This window comes from Phaseolus vulgaris, chromosome 9 (assembly GCF_051622355.1).
Source record: "Phaseolus vulgaris cultivar YP4 chromosome 9, ASM5162235v1, whole genome shotgun sequence".
NCBI lineage: Eukaryota > Viridiplantae > Streptophyta > Magnoliopsida > Fabales > Fabaceae > Phaseolus > Phaseolus vulgaris.
In genome coordinates this window covers 40,037,206-40,059,016 of record NC_143506.1, presented here as the reverse complement: position 1 = coordinate 40,059,016, position 21,811 = coordinate 40,037,206, and the positions used below count along the sequence as shown (strand labels likewise).

Below are 21,811 nucleotides of genomic sequence, written 5' to 3'. Positions count from 1 at the left end.
AATTACGGATTGTATATGAAATAGTTCGTTAATGTATCATTATTCTAGCAGTGTTTCGAATATTTTGTGTTCTAATCCTTGACTTCTTGCAATGATTCAGGCCTGTGATTTTCTGGTTTCTTCAAACATCCCAAATTATGTGGAATTTGGAGTTGCGAATCAAACAAGGAACACTTCCTGCTATGCTCCATATCTATGATGTATTAGAAGATTCGAAAAGGCATTAGCAGCATCCTGTGAAGTGACTGAACGATGGATTATAAATTATACTTAAACGATCCATGCACAAACATACTTAAAGTTTGTTATCTAGGTCAATTTTAGCGGAGTTTTGAACTGCAGTAACATCATTCCAAGAAAGAAAAAGAGTGTATGTGGTAATTTAATATGGTACACACATCTACACGACCAGTTTCGTGAACTGCAAATAAGGAATACAAACCGGATCAAAGGGACTTAGAAATGTTATACGCAAAAGTAGAGATTTTCTTTGTGTGCTTGCATGCATATATCTCAACCATCAAGTTGAAGCTTCCTCATTCAATCGTATTCTCTTGGCACCTTTCTCTTCTCCTTGGTTGCAGACCATGTTTTCCTTTGCCTCTACCGAACACCTTTTGTAAGGTTTAAACCCTGTTCGACGACTCTTCAGCTTTCCTTGTCCAAGACCTATGCTTAGCAATCCCTCCTCCTCCTCATTATCTTTCACAAATAACACACTTTTCTGCAGCCCATCACAATCAGGACTGCATTTTTTGGTTTCAAGGGCTTCTTCATCTTTGCAGTCTGCATTGTTTTTGATGCTGTGTACCTGATTATCTGCATTTATCAAAGCATGAGGAGGTGAAAAGCTCTGTGGCAACACCTCCCTGGAGAATAGCGCCTGAAAGGCAAGCCTTCCCTGAAAATAACAATGGCATGAGAAAAGAAAAAGCAATAGATACATCTAAATACATTGTTATCTCTAATTAACTATCAAGATTTTAACTACCACTTTTCTAGATTTTAAATTTGGTAGTAAAAAACTTCTAATCAGATATCAGTTTAAAATTTATTTATCAAGAAACTAATTTAAAAAATAATAATTATTTCTAGACTAGATAAAGAGTCATACCCCTTGAGAGACCTCCTTCCAAGATTCAGTAAGGTTGGTAATGCTTCTACTACGACGATTATTAGGCTCTGTACCTAAAAGGTTTGCATCAGGTGTGTTCAGCTCTTCCTTTTCTTTCTCATCCTTCTCTTGTATCTCAGTCTCTTCACTGCTAGAGGTTGTGTTAGAACCACACGAGGAACGGTCCACGGGTTTTCTGCCGTTCATTTTGTCGGAATCGGGATTCTCAGAAATTGCTTGGTTCATCTCAGGATTAGTAGTAGCCTTTGATGCAGTATTTACATTGGTATCTCCCTTATCCTGAGATTCTGATGAAGAAACAACTGGGTGTTGAGCTTGCAAAACTTCTGATTGTTCTGGATCCAGTATCTGATCTAGCAAATGAGGGTTTTGTGGCTTAACCTCTCCTTGTTGGTTTTTGTGTGGTGATTCGCCAATAGTCATGGATGGAGCTGTAGTCGCTGATGCAGGAGGAAACGCAAAGGGAGTACACAGAGGAAGCAGTCCATGGGCAGCCCACCATACAGTGGCGGCGGCTACTGTAGCAGCCGTAATAGCCGTCACAGTTGGAGGCGAGCCAATTCGTGCAGATGGAAAACCCTGAGTGCACACTGGAGAATCAGAGGAAGCTTCTGCATTTGCATAGGGCCAAAATGTAGCAGCAAAACTTGCTGCAGCATGAGCAGCAGGGTTTTGCAGTAAGGTAGAGACAATAAGATTTGAAAAGGTGGAAGACATGTGAAGAAATGAATGGTAATCATCCTGGTTATGCTGTGTGAAGGGAGGACAAGGAGGAAATGATTGATGAACAGAGGACCGTTCTGTGTTATTTTGACTTTCAGTTATATTTGATGCAACAGAATTGGGGAGAATCTTAGGATGCACATTGAATATAGAGTCTTGAACAAGCATATCTGGGGATGGATTTTGATTACTGGTTCCGAAGTTCTCATCAACAACGTGCACAGGGACATGTCTTGGGTAATTCTGATTTCCTTGCATCCCATCTATTGTTAATGCACAATGAGGAGCATCTGTGTTCTCAGTTTGAACCAATTTCAAAGCACCAGAATTCTCCAACTTAGAGACTTTGCAGATGCCATTAGTCTTTTGTGTGTGGTTTCCATCATCATGTAACTCCAACTTGTGATTTTGAAGCTCATCAGTAATAAAAGATTCATTTGTTTCATCTAGAGTTATTACCTCTTTTATTGAAGGTATAAACTCCCTTAAGGCACATGAATTTCTCTGCGGCAGTGATACTGATGAACAAGGTGCCTCCTGGAGAATGGTAAATGCTTTCCAGCTGCTTTCGTCCTTGTTTTCTTTTAGGTCCACACCATGCTTCTGAAGGAGCAAGCAAAATAATTTTATTGAAATGGGGAAAAACAGATAGTTTGAATTGCAATTGAAGTATAAAAAGTAAAACAATATAACCTCTGGAAGTGGTTCTTTCTCCAAGTCCAATGCTTGTTTACCATGTAAAGATGCAATTGAAATGAGAGACTTTCCATTCTTTGCTGCATTTTGTAAGGTTGGGACAACAACATTGGTCTTCCGGGGATAAGGATTGCTAGGTTTTCTTTTTGGCCTTGGAGGGGGTATGTCTATATCAAGAGCTTGTCCTATTGGAACACCCTTTACAAAGGCCTCTTTCTCCAACTGAAGATCAAATTTGCAGTATTAACATTTCAATGCATTCAATAAAGCATAAAGAAACTATGCACATGGCCTTTTAACCATCTACAACTTTCAAAGAAAGCTAAGAAAACATCCAAAATTTCTGCAATCAAGTTTCTATATCCATATTATATGAAAGTCTTGTACTAATAAAAAGATTTTTTTATGAATAAATTTTAAATTAAATATTTTGAAGGGTTAATGAGGCTAAATTTGAATTTCTGAAAAACTTAATAACTGGCTAGTGGATTGTTTCAATGGTTGCAACATCTTCACTAAGCTCTGCAGAAAAGGAAAGTTAAGATTGTGATCCCTGGGACTTCTAAAAATACTGCCTTGGATGAACCAACCAAAAATAACTTTGCTGATCTAATCAAGGGTTCTGAACAAGCTCATTGGAAATTACTAGTTACCTTCAGTGTTTTTTACCAAATTAGTGAAATTTCATTAGGATATTAAGTAAATAGACAAACTTTTAAAAATTTATAGAATAATAAATTCTTTTAACAGTCACGATTTGAAAACTTCTGTTATGAAATCGTGCATGTGACTCACCTTGTCACCAGAATATATATATTTTTTTGTTAAAAATTGTTTTAGTATTTTTAATTAACTTATTGATTCTTATTTATTTAAAAAATGGTATTTATTGTTATTTTGAAAAATTAAAAATTTACTTATGGTTTTTAATTTTAAATAAATTTATATATATGTATATATATTAATTTACATATTTTTTTTAATACTGCGGTCTATATATTAAAATAATAATATTAATTTGAATTTAACGTAATTTGGAAAATATAAAATAATAAGAATGTAATTGATGATAAAAGATATAGTTGAAGATCCGTATACAAAACAAATTTTGAATAAAATGGTGATTAGTTTTAAAGAATAACACTTAAAAAAAAGTAAACAAATATTTACATGTAAGAGCTTGTCCTACAAGTTGATTTTTTGCTTGTCTTTTAGATCTTCATTATAGCTTAATTCGTGTACAAATTTGTGGTATGATATTGTTATTATCTTTATTTTCGTCTTCATCATCCACAGTTTCATGATCGACCAATGTTAAAGCATTGTGACTTTATAAATGATCTATAAATGACATTGAGTTGTATGTTAAGGATGGTGTCATTCTAGAAATCACAAACATATTTGATACGGTAAGAAAAATATTTTGGTAGAAATGAAAAAATATTATAGGTGTATGGAATTTGTTGGTATGAAGATTGTGCAAGAATTTTATGATGAAGATCTACATATTTGAACATTGTAGATGATTGAAGACTAGATTAATAACCACTAATTTGAACTTTGTTAATTTTTAATTAATTGTTATTATTCTGAATTTTTTAATATCTCAAACTTAATGTTTATAATTATAATTATCCAAAAATTGGATGCACTTGATTAGTTTTTATATATGTTTTTTACAATTTTATTGAAATTCTCAAATTATGTAATAGATTGTGGATTTAGGATTCAATGAACAATTTTGCTTCCTAAAACTACTTCTTATGACTAGTCCGCAAGGTTATTCCCTTCCACCTCATGATTTATATGCAGATGGCATTTTTATGTTTTCTAGGAGAAATAAAAGAAATCTCAAGCAATTCTTTCATTCTTACAGTAGGACATATGAGCAATGATTGAACACTAATAAAAGTCATTTTACACTACTGATAATTCTGCTACTTTCAGTGGAACAATTCAAGCTTTATTGGGATTTGGAAGAGGTTCCACTCATTTTAATTACTTGCGAGTGTCTATCTTTCTTGGTGTCTTAGGTCTCACTATCTCCAATCTCTTGCTGATAATATTTGTATCAAACTTGCTTATTAGAAAGGAAAGTTGCTTAACATGATGAGTAAAATTCAATTGGTTAATTTTGTCATCATTGGTTCTTTTAACTATAGCTTCCAAATTTATAAATGGCTTGCTAGCCCGATTAAAGATGTTGATAGTTGTATTATAAATTTTATCTATATAGGAGCTAATTGTGTTCTAGTAAATATGAAGGTAGCATGTAAGTTATGAATAATGAGGAAGAAAGTAAAGCCTAGTTGCTTCGTCTCATATGGGGTTTTTCTTATAGTCATTTGCCTTAGGCTATTTTGGTGAAAACCAAATTCTTAAAAAACAAGTATAATAAACTTGTTATTTATAAGTCCTCTTCGATTTGGTGGTGGCATGGCACTATTATTGATAATACTCATTGGATCGTCTGCAATAGTAAGCAAATTGATTTTTGGAATGATAGTTGGTGTTTCAATCTTAACATTTCTGAGTTGACTGGAGTACCTAGTAATGTACAAGGCCAACTTACTTTTGATGATAACTCTTGGTAATACTACAAGAAAATAATTGAATAGAAACAAAAAAATTAATTAGTTGTTATAGTGACTGAATTAGAGACTATTTTAGTCTCTAAAATGGTCTCTAATTTAGTCATATAGCAACTAATTATTTTTTGTCTCTAAAATTGATTTATATTCAATGATTTTCTTGTAGTGTAACTCTGGGATGGTAATGTGAATGACCAACTTACTTCTAAAGTTGTTCATGCTTGGGATGGTAACTTTTGGATTATGCCCCTTTCTTTACAAGTCATTCTAGGTTTGGGCAATCTAAATAATTTGATTCTCACTTATCTCTCTGAGGCTCTTAATGGGTCTTTGGATGATTATGGTGTCCTTAGTCAAAAAGTGGTTAGGACAATTTTTCACACACCTCATGGTTATGTTGTCTAAGGAAATTTGATGTGGGTGAATTACATTCCACTTGCAAAAACTCTTGTGTTGTGGAAGTTGTTACATAATAAAATAGCTTCGAATAATGATGCTCAATTTAAAGGTGTTCATGTGTATTTTATGCAATTAATAGTACGAGAGTATTCCACATATACTTTTTAAGTCCACCATGGCTATTAAAATTTGGTTGTGGCTTCAACAAGCTCTTCGTAGCTTTTTTTCTTTTTTTCTTCTAATGATATTTTGTGGTTTGTTAATGTTGTAGGTAACCCTTTGGTGAAATAAGTTCATTCAATAGTTATTACTTATATTATTTGGATGTTGTGGAGGATGAAAAATCATGTTAAGTTTCAACAATGTTTGAATGTTATTATGGTTATGCATACAATTCAGTGACATATAAAAGTGTCAGGCAATTCTTCTAAGAAAAGTATAAATAATTATATTATTAACATTTTTTATGTGAAAGTTCTTTGATATTCAAACACGATCTGGAAAGAAGTTTGGTATAGTTAAGTTATTTAGAGGATGCCTAATGTTGGTTGGAGGAAGGTCAACATTGATGGTGTTACTAGGAGATGTCTTGGTCATGTTGTTTCTAGTGTCATTTTTAAAGGAGACATGACAAATACATTGGAAGTTTCACGTTTTACATTGGTATCAATAAATCCTTATATGCATAACTCATTGTTGTTCTTCTAATAATTAAGATTTTTTTGACTCGTGTCTTTAGACATCTATGATTGGAGTGTGATTCTACTTTGGTTTGTCAAACTTTCTCTAGTCCCCAAATTGTTCCTTGAGTTCTTAGAGATAGATGGCCAAAGTGTCTTAAAAGTTACAAAAATATGACTTTTATGGTCTCTCATATATATTGTGAAGGCAACCACTATGTTGACAGTCTTGCTAACATTAAGATGGAAAATAAATTAAACTTTACTTTATTAGATATTTTACCTTTTATCATCAGTTTATATTTTATTTCGTAATGTGTATCAATTTCTAGGTTTTAGATTTGTATAGTTTTTTTCTTTAAGAGGATTGTTGTTTTGACCCATGTTTTTTTGTATTTTTTTTCTTTTATACATCTTTTCTTGTAAAGACGTATACTATTGTTGAACCTTTGAGTGACAACCTAACTCGGATGTCAAGGTTCATAGTTATGCTTTGCATGTGATTTTTATTAAAAATCTAATTCTTAATTAACTCAAAGAGATCTTGAAGACTAACTGAGAAAGGTAGAAACATATAAAATTGTACTGGTCTGTACCAAAAGGTCAATACCATGTCTCGACTCTCACAGTTGGGCCGACTGAAAGTCTCACGCCCGTGTGGGCCGACTGACAGTTTCAGTCCAATTACGCTCAATCAAGGTCGGTAAAGCTAAGCCGTCAATAAGAACTAGGTAATACACCTTTAAGCACGATCTACCTCACTAATTCGGCCTAACAAGGTAGGTTCATTAAAATAATATAAATAACACACATTTAAGAAGTAGGTACGTCATTAATTACTATACTCTGGCATCTGAGTGTCGAACCCCCTTTGCTGACTAGAGCGTCGGAGTGCCTTCTGCAGGTTCCCCCATTCGGTATTCCCTAGAAGACCAAGTGATCGAGCAATCGAGATTGGAAAAAGTAGCAAGAAGTTTGGAAGAGGAAACTGAAGCATAGACCGATCGCCCGATAAGAAGGAGAAAGACGAAGCTTCTCAATAGTTCTCTAGGTACCATCTCCCTAGCAAGAACAAAAAACAATCTTTGTATTGTTCTTTGTAGAATCCAAAGCTATTAGTTTCCTGAGAAAACTTTACTTAGCTTTACCTTATACATATTATTTTTTCTATTTCTGTAAAACATAAAACTTTTTTCCCCAATCTTTGAATCTTTGACAATATGACAATAGTATGAAGAGATTTGTCATTAAATTAATACTTGAGATATTGTTCAGAAAAACAATTGAAAGACTACTTGGTCTAGTAGCTTACAATAGAATTCTTATATTTAATATATTTATCAAAACTTGAAAGAAACAAACTAATATAATATCTAGTGCAACAGTTTTTAGATTTATAAAAAGATAGGGAAGTTGTTTAAGTGAGAAAGGCTTTTTAAAAACAATATTTTAACTCCCTTATTTGCACTACAAGAAAATCATTAAATAGAAACCAATTTTAAGAAACCAAAATAATTAGTTACTATAGTGACTAAATTAGAGACCATTTTAGGGACTAAATAAATTTTTGGCTTCTAAATTAGTTTCTAAATTGGTGTCTAATTAGTTACCAAGGTTTTAACTACCAATTATTTAGTTTTTAAATTTGGTAGCAAAAACATTTGTTTCTAATTAGATACCAATTTAGAAACCATTTAACAATAATATAAACTAATTTAGAAACAAACAATTTTTTAGTCTCTAAAATAGTTTTTAATTTAGTCACTATAGCAACTAATTATTTTTTGTCTCTAAAATTGGTTTCTATTTAATGATTTTCTTGTAATGATTGTTGGTATATGAAAACATTCTTCAATCATAGCTATAAGATTGACCAAAAGACTTTTCTTTTAACATCAATGTTCTCATATTAAGTTTGTTGAAATTATTAGAATTATTGTATTCGAAATATGTCCATTATACCACTAAATGAATTTTTCACGATTTTTCTTCAAAATGTGTTTGAATGGATATAGGAGAAAGAGATTTATAAATTATTCTCAACATTGACTTTTAAGTGATATAAAATTTCAAGAATATAAAAATAATGTGTTTAGAATGGTAGAAAGATGGAAAGAAGGAAGAAGAAGAAAGAAAGGTAAATGATAAGAATGTTTATGATTTTGTAAGAAATAAAAAAAGAGAAGTTTTCAAAAAATTAAGTAAAATTCACATTAAATATTTTTATTTATAAATGCAACATAATTAAATATAATATGTAACATAATTAATTACATGCTAAGTAAGATATCACATTTTATTAGTAGATGAAATTAAAACAGAAAAGGATGGAGAGACAGAATGAGTCATTTATAATTTTCTAGTCGTGTGTGGAACTATATATTCGTAGGTGATCTGATAGCAATCTCATAGTGGTGTCACGATTGGTCCAACAAATCTCATTAGGATAAGTTTTAATATCATATTAAGAAGTGAATTTAAGTTGAGTTAATTATAAAACTGACTTGTAAGCTGGGGATTACCCTCACTCATATATAGTAAATTATTGGCCTTATCTCTAGTTAATGTCAAATCTCCCACACAGGAAAATCAAAAGTTCTTACACTAACTTTAGTTTTTCTCTTTATTTTTTGGTACCAATTCTAATCATGCTCCTTGTCAAAATTAATATTTGTGGGAAAAATGGATTCCCTATTTTCTGTAAATTTTGTACACACTAAATAACTCCACAAAGCTTTGGGAATGGGTTAAGATTATGGATTATATGTTTTTAAGGATTTATATCGATCCACAACTACATACAATCCCAACCATAAAAAAACACTCCAGCCTTATCATAATTTCATTTATAAAAACTAAAAATCAAATAATAATCATTTAATGGAAGAATTTCACATTCATTTTGAACTTTCTTGAATTATTTTTCCACTAGGGATAGATTAATAGTGATGTTAGGCTTTTCATATGTAAGGAAGGAGATCACTAGAAGCTTGTGATATGGTTATTTAAGGGTATAATTGGTATAAATTTGCCCATGGTATGACCCTAAATTGGAGCTAAAAGCATATAAACAATGAACATTTCTCTAATTGGGGATTCAATATTCACCATCACTACCCTGGGTTAACATCATTATATCCCAAAATCATGTTTTACCATTAAAGTTTATCCTTTGATCCATTCTTTCTACCATTATTGTTCAAATAAAGAAAATCTCATTCAGCTAAATTAACACTTATTTACGACAGTTAATATACAAGTTTGAAACACTGTCTATCAAAATGCAGTGACATTTTTTAAATTAAAACGGATAGAAAGAAAGAGGTTCCTCTCACAATCGCTGTCTATACCCTTGTTATTACCCTAATTCGAAGCTTTGCGCCACTTACACTTTTGTTCTCTGCATTTTCTTTCTTCTTCTTCTTCCTCGCGCTCTCTCTTCAACTTTTTTGAACGTTCTCTTCACTCGCTGCCTTTGTAAGTTCTCCTACCATCATTGTTGATTCCTCCTCCATTCTTTCTATTAGTTCATTGCTCATTCTTCCATTAGTTCATTGTTTAAGGTTTTTGTTCATTGTTCCACTACCGCGCTCCACTTTCCCTCCTCCACCGCCACTACTACCTTTGTAAGTTCTTCTTACCCTCATTGCTTATTCTTCCACTTTCGTTCTCATCTTATTTTTCCTCCATTCTTCCATTGGTTCATTTCTCATTCTTCCATTAGTTCATTGTTTAAGGTTCTTACACTCCATTTTCCCTTTACCGATGTCGTTGCTGGCCTTCACCACCAACGCTGCCATTGCCTTGAGGGTGGTGTTTTTTTTTTATACTTTTTTATGTCTATATGTGACTTATAAATGACGATTCTAGAACAACCACTGTCTATACCTCAATAGAATAAACTATGTGTTAATAGACAATGATTTCAAAATCGTTGTCTAATTGCTAAAAAAAATCGTTGTCTTTAACCTTTTTTGCATTAGTGATATTGTTAAAGATCTCAATACAAATAATATTTTAACATATGTATCAAATTCTCCAAATATACCTCTATCAGTCGTACTTATCATTGCTTTTATTTATGGTTGCATTCTAAATCCTACAAATGGCACAAATAATGGTGCAATTGAACAAAAAAAAGGGGACTAGTTTGACCAAGTAATTTGAGATATTACTTGGCCAAACTAGTCCCCGTTATCTTGTTAACACGTTTATCTTCTTTAAAATCAACACTATAAGAAAATCATTGAATAGAAACTAATTTAAGAGATAAAAAATAATTAGTTGCTATAATGATTACATTAGATACTATTTTAGAGACTAAAAAATTATTGGTTTCTAAATTAGTTTTTATTATTAATAAATAGTTTTTAAATTGGTATCTAATTAGCTATCCAATTTTTTTCTATCAAGTTTAGAATATAAATAATTGGTAGTTAAAACTTTGGTAATTAATTAGATACCAATTTAGAAACTATTTATCAATAATAGAAACTAATTTAGAAACCAATAATTTTTTTAGTCTTTAAAATAGTATCTAATTTAGTCATTATAGCAACTAATTATTTATAGTTTCTAAAATTGATTTCTATTCAATGATTTTCTAGTAGTGCAATTTGTTTCCATATCAAAGTGCAGTTTTCTCTTTTCTTGTTTTTCTCACTTAAACCAAAGTGCAGTTTTGTCTCTTCTTTTGTTTTTCTCACTTCAACCAAAGTGCAGTTTTGTTTCTTCCTCTGTTTTTTCTCATTGTAACCAAATGGAATTTTTTCCTTTGTTTTTCTCATTGCAACCAAGTGAAATTTTCTTTTTTTCCTCTATTTTTTTTTGTCACTGCAACCGAAACTACAGTCTCAAATTCTCATCATTAAAATAACTTTTATACCCGTGATAATGACTCCCAAAAATGCTCTAGGAAGTAAGAGTGATGTTGCTTGGAAGCATTGTATCTCAATTGTTGGGGATACTAGAAAACTTCACTTGGATGTTGGAGCATGCAAATACTGTCAAAAGGTATTAATAGGAGGACTTTATCGATTGAAGCATCACTTGGATGTTGGAGCATGCAAGGATGCTCATGATGAAGTTAAGAAGTAGATGTGGAAAATTGTTGTTGGTTTGCAACAAAAATTAAATAAGAAATCACGTCTTAGTTTGGATGATGAGGAAATGGCAAAAGCTGGTGAGAAAAGAAAAAGCAGTGAGGAGGAGTCCATTCAGTCGAGCAACAACCCCAATGACAAAAATATTTTAAGAATAGACAAGCTACCATCAACAACATGTTTAAGAAAGGTCTTAGAGAAGAGGCATGTCAATCAATTGCTAAGTTCTTTTATAACAATGTTATACCTTTCAATGTGGCAAAGGGTGAAGTATTCACTGTTATGTTTGATTTGATTTCAAGATATGGTCTTGGATTTAAACCTCCATCCTATCATGAGATTAGAGTCAAATATTTGAAGGAGGAAGTTACAAATACATCACTTGCTCTACAATCACATAGGGATGAATGGAAGAAAATGGGATATACGATTATGAATGATGGTTGGACTGATAAGAAAAGAAGGGCAATAATAAACTTCTTGGTGAACAACCCAAAGGAAACTGTATTTCTAAAATCCATAGATGCATCTGTTATATCTAAAACAGCTAAGAAAGTTTTTGAGATGATGGATAATATTGTTGAAGAGGAGGGAAAAGACAATGTCATAAAAGTTATCACTAATAATGCAATAAATTACAAAGTTATTGGTCAAATGTTGATGACAAAGAGAAAAAAGTTATTTTGGACACCTTGTGTTGCACATTGTGTGGACTTAATGTTGGAGGATTATGAGAAGAAAATCTCAATCCATGAGAAGACATTAAGGTGCCTCCACGAGAATAAGGGAGCTTTAATTAGAATGTTTACAAGTGATGATTGGAAGTCTAGCAAGTTTGCTAAAACAAATATGGAAAAATAGTTGAAGATGTGGTTTTAGACCAGAATTTTGGGAAGAATATCATAATGTGTTTGAAGGGTGCATTACCTCTCATTGAAGTGCTTCGATTGGTTGATTTGAATCAAAAGCCAGCCATGAGTTTCATTTATGAAGCAATGGACCAAGCTAAAGAGAAGATACAAAAAGCTTTCAATGGTGTCAAAAAAAGGTATTTTATGTATTTGTTTGTTGAGATAGTGATTTTGAAATTCAAAACAAAAAACTAACTCAATGTAATATATTTTGGTTAGCTATTTGCCTTTGTGGAACATCATTGATGAAAGGTGGGATAAACAACTCCATAGGTCTTTGCATGCTGCAAACTATTTTCTTAACCCTCAAATGTATTATTGTCCTGGATTTAAAGCAGATTTGGAGGTGAAACAAGGTCTAATGGAATGCATAACTAGGATGGTGGAGGATGAAGATGAACAAATTCTCTTTGATGTTCAAATTGATGATTTCAAAAAACGAGCAAAAAGTTTTGGTTGTCCCGTGGCTACCAGGTCAATCAATTTAAAGATTCCATCAGATTGGTGGGAGTCTTATAGTGATGAGTATCCAAAATTCCAAAATTTTGTCATTCATGTATTGAGCTTGACATGTAACTCTTCCGGATATGAGCGTAACTGGAGTTCCTTTAAGATGGTAAGTTAACTTAAAATATATCTCTAGAATAAAATTAGTAGTGTACTAATCCACTAATTAATTATAATATTTGTCTTTGCATTTGTTTAGGTCCACACAAAGAGAAGAAATAGGCTAAAGCAAAGCACAATGAATGATGTTGTTTTTGTTATGGCTAATTCAAAATTAGCTAAGAGGAAGCAAACAAGAAAACCAACTCAAATTAATATTGATGATTGTTCATCTGATGACGAGTTGATTATGGAAGATGAGCATGAGCATAATGAAACACTTGATTTGGATGAAAACTTGGTTCCTATCGAAGTAGAGGAGGATAAATCTTTACATCGTCATGACTGATTTGAATGATGAAGGAGATGGAAACCATGAAGCTGAATATGAATTTAACTTACAAGATTATTTGGTTTAGATAGATTATTATTTTCTCAATGTTTTGTAACTAGTAAATGGTTACTCTTATCATAGGATGTGTTGTTTATACCTAATTATGTACTCTTTTATATATTGTGAGGTTCAATAATGAATTTCATAAATTTTGTAAGATCTTACAATCTGTGTTACAATCTTTTGATTTACAATTCATGTTGTGGGTTATGACTCACCTTTCCGTTTTCTTAGCATAATTGGGAGGTTACTTGCCACAATAAATTGTAATCAAATGGAGGTTTCTTACTACAATTAATTGTCATCAAAGGGAGGTTAATTACCATTAATTGTCTTTATTATTGTTGTCTCCTAGAACCACTATATATAGTGACTTCCTTCAAGCAATGTAACACACAACAACATACACTTGCTTCCTCTTTCTTTTCCTATACTCTCTATTTCTTCTCTTGGGTGTAAGTGCTTAACCCATATAGAGAGAATTTGTTTTAGGGCTATTAGCCTAAGAGAAATTCTTTGTACTCTCAGTACCATTATAGTGGAAGTTTTGGCTCTCTCGCCAGTGGTTTTTTACCTCTATTTAAAGAGGTTTTCCACCTAAAAATTTCTGGTATCATTCTCATTTCCTTGTCACTTTTATTTCTCATAATTTTTGGTTGAAATTATCACGCTTCCGCACACGATATCCCTACAAATTGGCATCAGAGCTTTTTCGATAATTCAACCAGGATTTGTTGTTCAACAATGTTGAAATTTGATATTGAGAAATTTGATGGTAAAATCAGCTTTGCTATCTGGCGAGTCCAGATGCTAGCTATTCTCACCCAGAATGGTTTAAAGAAAGTTCTGGCAGGTAAAATGACGAGGCCAACCACTATGACGGAGGAGCAGTAGGATGAGATGGATGAAAAGGCATTGTCTGCAATCCAGTTATGCTTGTCCTGTGAGGTCATCAACGAGAAAACTACAGCAGGCATATGGAGTAAATTGGAGTCTCTATACATGGCCAAAAGTCTAGCAAACAAACTTCGGTTAAAGGAGCGACTCTTTACACTCCGAATGTCCGAAGGTACTCCATCTAATCTCACCTTGATGAATTTAATTCTATCAAAATTAATTTGAAAAATTTGGATGTTAAAATTGATGATGAGGATAAAGCTGTTCTACTTATTGTTTCTCTTCCACCCTCGCATCGACAATTCAAAGAAATTATGTTATACGGTAATTATCTTACCTTAAGTTTTGATGATGTCAAGACTAATTTACTAGCCAAAGAAAAATTTGATACTCAAATTCATTCTGAAAGTTCTAGTGAAGGATTAGTAGTTAGAGGGAGAAACCAAGAGAAAGGTAGGAACACTAAACATAAATCTAGGTCAAAATCTAGAGGCAAGAACTCCAAATATTGTCATTATTGTAAGAAAAAGGGACACGAGATTTCTGAATGTTGTAAATTGAAAAATAAGCAAGATAGAGAAGATAAGGGAAATGGTAAACAACCAAAAAAATTTGCAGAAGCTAGTATTGTTGAAACTGAATCTGATGGGGATTGTTTTGTAGCTTCCATCACTAAACAAAGGTCTAAAAATGAATGGATTATTGATTCTGGTTGTACTTTTCACATGTCTCACAATAGAGATTGGTTTACCACATATGAACCAGTTTATAATGGTCTTGTTTTGATGGGAAACGATGCTCAATGCAAAGTTGTTGGTGAAGGAATAATCAAAATCAAGACACATGATGGAATTGTTAGAACTTTAACAGGTGTCAGATATGTCCCTGAGTTGAAACAAAATCTCATTTCCTTAGGCACCCTTGAATTTCATGGGTGTAGATACTCAGCTGAAGGTGGAGTTTTAAAAGTGTCTAAAGGAGCTCTTGTGTTACTAAAGGCAATTCCATGTGATAGTTTGTATGTGCTGCAGGGCTCAACAGTTATAGGTTCTGCAGCTGTTGCCTCAACCAACAAAGATAACACCAAGTTGTGGCATATGAGATTAGGCCACATGAGTGAGAAGGGAATTCTAATCCTCAAGAAGAAGGGTCACCTTGGTAACCACTGTACTGGAAAGGTTGATTTCTGTGAACATTGCATTTTTGGTAAGCAGAAAAAGGTTAGTTTTTCTAAAGCCATACACAGAACCAAAGGTACTTTGGATTATATTCATTCGGATCTTTGGGGTCCGCCAAAAGTTTCCTCCAGAGGTAAATGTCGTTATATGATAACAATTATTGATGATTTCTCACGAAAACTGTGGGTGTATTTTCTCAAACATAAGAATGAAGCATTTTCCATTTTTAAAGAGTGGAAATTATTGATTGAGAATCAGACTGGCAAGAAGATAAAGAAGCTAAGGACAGACAATGGCCTTGAGTTCTGTTCGAATGAATTCAATGATTTCTGCAAGGAAGGCATTTCCAGACACCTCACCATCCCAAAGACTCCACAACAGAACGGGGTTGCAGAAAGAATGAATAGAACTATCCTGGAGAGAGTTCGTTGCATGCTCTCCCATTCTGGTTTGAGCAAATCTTTTTGGGATGAAGCAGCTTTAACGACATGTTATCTGATAAATCGCTTTCTTAACAGATCAATTGATTGCAACATTCCAGAAGAAGTTTGGTTAGGTAACCCTGTCGATTATTCTAATCTTAAAATATTTGGTTGCCCTGCTTATTCTCATGTAAACGAGGGAAAATTAGAACCTCGTGCTAAGAAGTGCATTTTCTTGGGTTATGGCTCAGGGATTAAAGGCTATCGTTTGTATGACCCAGAATCTCACAAAATAATTCACAGTCGGAATGTGACCTTTAATGAAAATGTTATGCTCTCTTTTGTAAAAGATACTGTCATTTCCTCAATTGATACAGGTGACCAGGAAGATGCTCGAGAGAAGGTGGAGTTTGAGATTAAAACACCCGCTCATGAGGAAAATGTTCCCAATTGCTCTAGTACTCAAGATGATCAAGCCACTGCTATTGATGGTACAAATGAACATGTGACTCCACATGAGCAATGTCCACCTCAACGACGAGGGTTACCACAACCGTGGTCTATGGCTCAAGAACTTTCACAACAAAGACCTAGAAAACCAACTCAAAGATTAATTGTAGAATCCACCAACATTGTTTATGCTTTAACTATCTCTAGTGATGACTCAACAAAGTGGATTGCTGCTATGCAAGAAGAAGTTAAGAGTTTCTAAAAAACAAAGTGGAATTGGTGAAGTTACCAGAAGGAAGACGAGTCATTAGTTGCAAGTGGATCTTTAAGAGAAAAGAAGGGATCCTTGGTGTTGAGAGTACAAGGAATAAAGCAAGATTTGTTGTAAGAGGTTTTGATCAAGAGAAAGGTATTGACTTTAATGAAGTATTTTCTCCTGTTGTTCGTCATACTTTAATACGTATATTACTTGCTTTAGTTGCCTTATATGATTTGGAGCTAGAACAGTTAGATGTGAAAACTGCTTTTCTTCATGGTAATCTTGAGGAAGAGATTTACATCCAGCAACCTGAGGGGTTTGTTGTTCCTGGAAAGGAGGACCATGTATGTCGTTTGAAGAAATCTCTCTATGGCTTGAAGCAATCACCAAGATAATGGTATAAGAGGTTTGATTCTTTCATGGCTGGACATGGCTACTCCAGAAGTAGCTATGATAATTGTGTCTATTTTCAAAAGACATCTGATGGGTCATTTATATACTTGTTGTTATATGTTGATGACATGTTGATTGCCGCAAGAGATAAATCTTTAGTTAACAAGTTAAAGGCCCAGCTTAGTAGTGAATTTGATATGAAGGACTTAGGTCCTGCCAAGAAAATTTTAGGAATGGAGATCAACAGAGATCGTCAAGCTGGAAAACTTTTTCTATCACAAAAAAAGTATGTTCTTAAGATGCTTGACAAATTTGGAATGCGAGATTGCAAAGCTGTTAATACCCCAATTGTCGCCCACTTCAAGTTGTCATCAGATCAGTGTCCAAAATCAGATGAGGACAAAAGGCGCATGTCACATGTCCCGTATTGAAATGCAATTGGAAGTCTCATGTATGCTATGGTATGTACTAGACTGATTTAGCTTATGTTGTTAGCATTGTTAGCAGGTTCAAGCATAATCCAGGCAAGGCACACTGGGAAGCCGTTAAATGGATACTTCGTTATCTGAAAGGTTCTCCAGATCTTGGTTTGGTATTTGATCAACATAAAGCCGATCTCGGAGGAGCAGTTGGCTATGTTGATGCTGACTATGATGGTGATTTAGATCGGAGAAGGTCACTTTCAGCCTACATTTTTACCCTATGTGGGTCTGCTATCAGTTGGTATTCTTCACTTCAAGACATTGCGGCTTTGTCCACCACTAAAGCAGAATATATCGCTGCTACAGAAGGTATGAAAGAGGCTATATGGCTTCGAGGCTTGGTAAGTGAACTTGGTCTTCAACAAGATGTTCTTGTTATATTTTGTGATAGTCAGAGTGTTGTCCACTTAACCAGGAACAACAAGTATCACTCAAGGACCAAGCACATTAAAATTAAGCACCATTTTATCCGAGACATGGTTGATACAGGAGATATAATTGTTGAAAAAATTCATACGGCTGAAAATCCTGCAGACGTGTTGACCAAGCCACTTCCATCGGCTAAGTTCGATCATTGCCTGAACTTAGCTGGTATTATCCATACTTAATCAAGGCTTCATGGCGAGAGAGTGTTTCAGTCAAAGGCAAGTCAAGGTGGAGATTTGTGGGTTATGACTCACCTTTCCGTTTTCTTAGCATAATTAGGAGGTTACTTGCCACAATAAATTGTAATCAAATGGAGGTTTCTTACTACAATTAATTGTCATCAAATGGAGGTTAATTACCATTAATTGTCTTTATTATTGTTGTCTCCTAGAACCACTATATATAGTGGCTTCCTTCCAGCAATGTAACACACAACAAACAACAACACACATTTGTTTCCTCTCTCTCTTCTTATACTCTCTATTTTTTCTCTTGGGTGTAAGTGTTTAACCCATATAGAGAGAGTTTGTTTTGAGGCTATTTATCTATTAGTCTGAGAGGAATTCATTGTACTCCCAATATCATTATAGTGGAAGTTTTGACTCTCTCGCCGGTGGTTTTTTACCTCTATTTAAAGGGGTTTTCCACCTAAATATTTCTGGTATCATTCTCATTTTCCTTGTTACTTTAATTTCTCATAATCTTTGGTTGAAATTATTACGCTTCCGCACACGATATCCCTACACATGTTTATCTTTTCGATCATAAGTAAGATCTAGATTTTGATTCCCTTGCTTTTACTTGTTTGATCTAGTTTTTAATGTGGTTCCTAAAGACAAACTAAAAATTAACTCTAATTGCATGTTTATGTAGAGGGTATAGTTTTTATTAAAGAATCAAGAGAAAGAGAAGTAATTAACTTTAAAATTAAGTTGTGGATATAAAAAACAAAGAGTTCTTGCTTAAGGAAAATATATACAATAAAAATTTTAGCGAGAGAAATATGATTGACATCAATTAAGGAGTCTTCCATGCAAGGTATCAGGTGGATTTTCCACACACAAGTGTTTTGCATTTGTTATTTACTATTTCGAGAGTTTAAAATCAACCAGTTAAGATGCAGAACTACTTTGTGCCATTGAATGGGAATTTCATGAATAAAAAAAAATACCAAATTGATTAAGGAATCAGCAGCAAATAAAAATGAAGCATAAATTCTAATTATAGGACCACAACTTTCAATGTAAAATCCAAGGAGAGAGGGTACGGATTTACCTTTGAAAAGAATTTCTGAGCGTGACTTCTGATTTGCACAGCAGTCTTCGTTCCTATGTGCTCTGCACAACAAAATTCAAACATCAAAAAGCCATTTATGTTAATATATATATACACACAAACACGTATAAGGATTGATGGTGAACAAAATATTGCCTTCTATTCGCTGCCATGCTCTCCCGTATAGCTTTAAGGCTTCTAGAAATCTATTATGTTCCTCCTCCGTCCATCGTTCTCTTTGCTTTGTGATAGTATATGGTTTTCGTGTCTGCAATTGCCAAATAGCCACTCAGATCATAATAACAATTATTTGATATTTTAGTTTCTACACTTTTTTCATTTATGATGTTACTGGAGCAAAGTATTTGTTAGTGTAAACCCACCAATAATTTTGAGGAATGATAGTTTCCATTAATACAGGAGAATAACTCAACTTACCTTAATAACCACTTCTTCTCCAGAGGAGTAGGCGTCCATTAGAGGACGTGTGGCGCTGCTTCAGATCTTCCCTGACAAGGAGTGGGTAAAAGGAATATCTCCTTTCGTTTTTTGTGACATGGAACACAGCAAATGGTAAAGCCGTAGTGGTGAAAGTAAGCAGAAGCTGGTCACAAAGTGATGCTTCTGCAAAAGAAACACAAAGCAAGAACAATAGGTAGAGATCCGTCTCTTTTTTATATCAGCTATAATATCTATAAATAACCATTCCAATTCACAAGCCACACGCACGATATATAATAGAGATTAGAAATGACATGAAAAAGGGGGAAAAAAAGGGTTCGATAAATTTTAAGAATCCACCGCAACAGAGAGTGACGCTTCTCCGAAAGAATAAAAGAAAACTCTTTAATCAGAATCCTCACCAAAAAGAACTCCACAGCGCCAAAACCTTTCAAACGCGGAAACAACTACAATTAGTATATAACAAGAACACTTCCAACTTCCACGTTCTAACTCATAATTTCACTTCAAAATTACAATCTATCACTGTAAATAAATAAATACATAAATAAATAAATAAATAAATAAATACACTACTCCTATTTGGTTGCCGAGAACAATTAATCACAGAGCATAGCAAGAAGAAGATTAACTCATACGCAAATTCGGAAAGTAATTCACTCAGTGAAGCACGTAGAGATGCAGAATTAATCGTTATTACAGTTTCCGGCGATTAAATTTTCTCGGTAACCAAAAAGAGGGGAAACTGAATCTTTTTCGAAAAGAATACACAGAGAAGGTAGACAAGTACCTTGAAAAAAAGCCACGGGTGTTGCAGGAGCGATCATGCATGTGAAGAAGAAGTGGAATTCATCGGACACTCGGCGGAGGAGTCATTTGCGGCAATGGCGAATCCGAGTCTTAGGGATCGGAGGAAGAATTGAATTGGAAGAGAAAAGAAGAAGCGGAAACGGTAGCAAAAGAAGAAGAAGAAGAAGAATTAGGAAGGAACTTCAACTACAACGAAGCAGAAGCATCCACACGAACTGTGAAACAGTGAGAAGCAATCTCAGCCACTAGAATTTTCTCAGGATTTTTATTTTTTTTCTTGTAAAAACGAGTAGTCGTTTTAATTTGAGGCTGCTAAAGTGCGGAAGACTGAAACTGCAGGGATGGCGACAAGTGGCATGAATTTAGTGGCTGGTGGTGGTAACACACATCCTTGCACTTTTCCTAATTTCTTTTTATTGCTCTTTTTCAATTTCTTTATTATTGTTTTTTGGGGCCTTTTCCCCGAAACTCAAATCTCATCCACAAACTCCAACGCCTTGGTTTTCAGTCCGTAAAAGCGTTGCCAGCTGTCACATGTGGGCCCCTCCAGTTGCGTGGCAACGGCTTCTTTCACTCACCGGCGCACGGAGCGGCTCGCCACCTACTTCCGTTTTCTTCCGCCACGTGGCTCAATGAGCACCACCACGTTCGTTCTGAGGCACACTGCCACACCCATGCCCTTCTTTCACTGTTTTCTCTTACAATTTAACCTTTTTAATACATGTGGTTCCAATAAAATTAATTTTTCAAATATTAACCATAAATAAAAGACATCGTATCAATGAAAATAATTATAGTCTTACTTTAATAGTTTTAATTATATATAATCATAAATAAATTTATTGTTTCATATGAGATTGATATAATTGAATTTATTTTTGTGTTAACTATTATTTTTGTTAATTTTGTGTTATTAATTAAAATAAATATATTAAACTGATTTGAATAAAGTGTCTCACACCAAAATAGGAAAAAATTTTGTGAGCAATATCTTAAGTATAATTTTATTTCTACATCCTTAAATAAAAAAAATTATAAAAAAAATATAATCTCTTTAGCATTGATTCTTTTGTAATTTGAAAATAAATTCTACGGTTTTGTACAATTAAAGTTATATTTTCAAAATCTTATTGTGCTAATTATTTGATATTTTTCTTAGTTTAATTGTTGCGTTGGATATTAATTTTGAACGCATGTTGATAATTTAATTTTGACTTTAGTTAAAATCTAGTTGAGTTTTATGAATTGATTAAAGAGGTAAAAGATTAAAAACCTTATGAGTAAACGCATAAAGACAGGTAAGATATTAAATAAATTAGTGGACACACGTTTCATTAATGAGATTCTATTGTCTTTGGTTGATGCATGTTTAGTCAATTTAATTTTATTTAGATTATTGAATGAATGATATATTTATCAACCGATGAAAAATTTGTTTGTTGTTGAAAAAAATTGGGAATCAACATGTTTACTTTTACTTATTTATAATTTCTACTTTATTTTTTTTATCTAGCAATTTC

General features: G+C 33.4%; 1 protein-coding gene across 2 annotated transcripts; it reads right to left on the bottom strand.

Moving 5' to 3' along the window:
* Positions 1-355: 355 nt before the first annotated feature.
* Positions 356-20,695, bottom strand: LOC137822971 (protein LATE ELONGATED HYPOCOTYL). Of its 2 annotated transcripts, XM_068628028.1 has the most exons (8): positions 20,272-20,695; positions 19,883-19,908; positions 19,458-19,643; positions 19,176-19,287; positions 19,020-19,081; positions 2,552-2,776; positions 1,115-2,461; positions 356-901 (listed from the first exon to the last, which is right to left on the bottom strand). In XM_068628028.1, the coding sequence occupies exons 3-8, from the start codon at positions 19,494-19,496 to the stop codon at positions 521-523; spliced, it is 2,166 nt and encodes a 721-aa protein (XP_068484129.1). In that variant the 5' UTR covers positions 19,497-19,643; positions 19,883-19,908; positions 20,272-20,695; the 3' UTR covers positions 356-520. The 2 variants fall into 2 exon arrangements, with proteins under 2 accessions (XP_068484129.1, XP_068484130.1); XM_068628029.1 differs by lacking the exon at positions 19,883-19,908 and having other exon boundaries at positions 20,272-20,582.
* Between the last annotated feature and the right edge of the window lie 1,116 nt (positions 20,696-21,811).

Coding starts and splice junctions, on each gene's coding strand:
- LOC137822971 (XM_068628028.1), bottom strand. CDS start 19,496: ATGGACGCCTACTCCTCTGGAGAAGAAGTGGTTATTAAG. Junction 2,462..2,551: donor AGAAAGAACCACTTCCAGAG/GTTATATTGTTT, acceptor TTGCTCCTTCAG/AAGCATGGTGTGGACCTAAA. Junction 902..1,114: donor GGAAGGAGGTCTCTCAAGGG/GTATGACTCTTT, acceptor TGTTATTTTCAG/GGAAGGCTTGCCTTTCAGGC.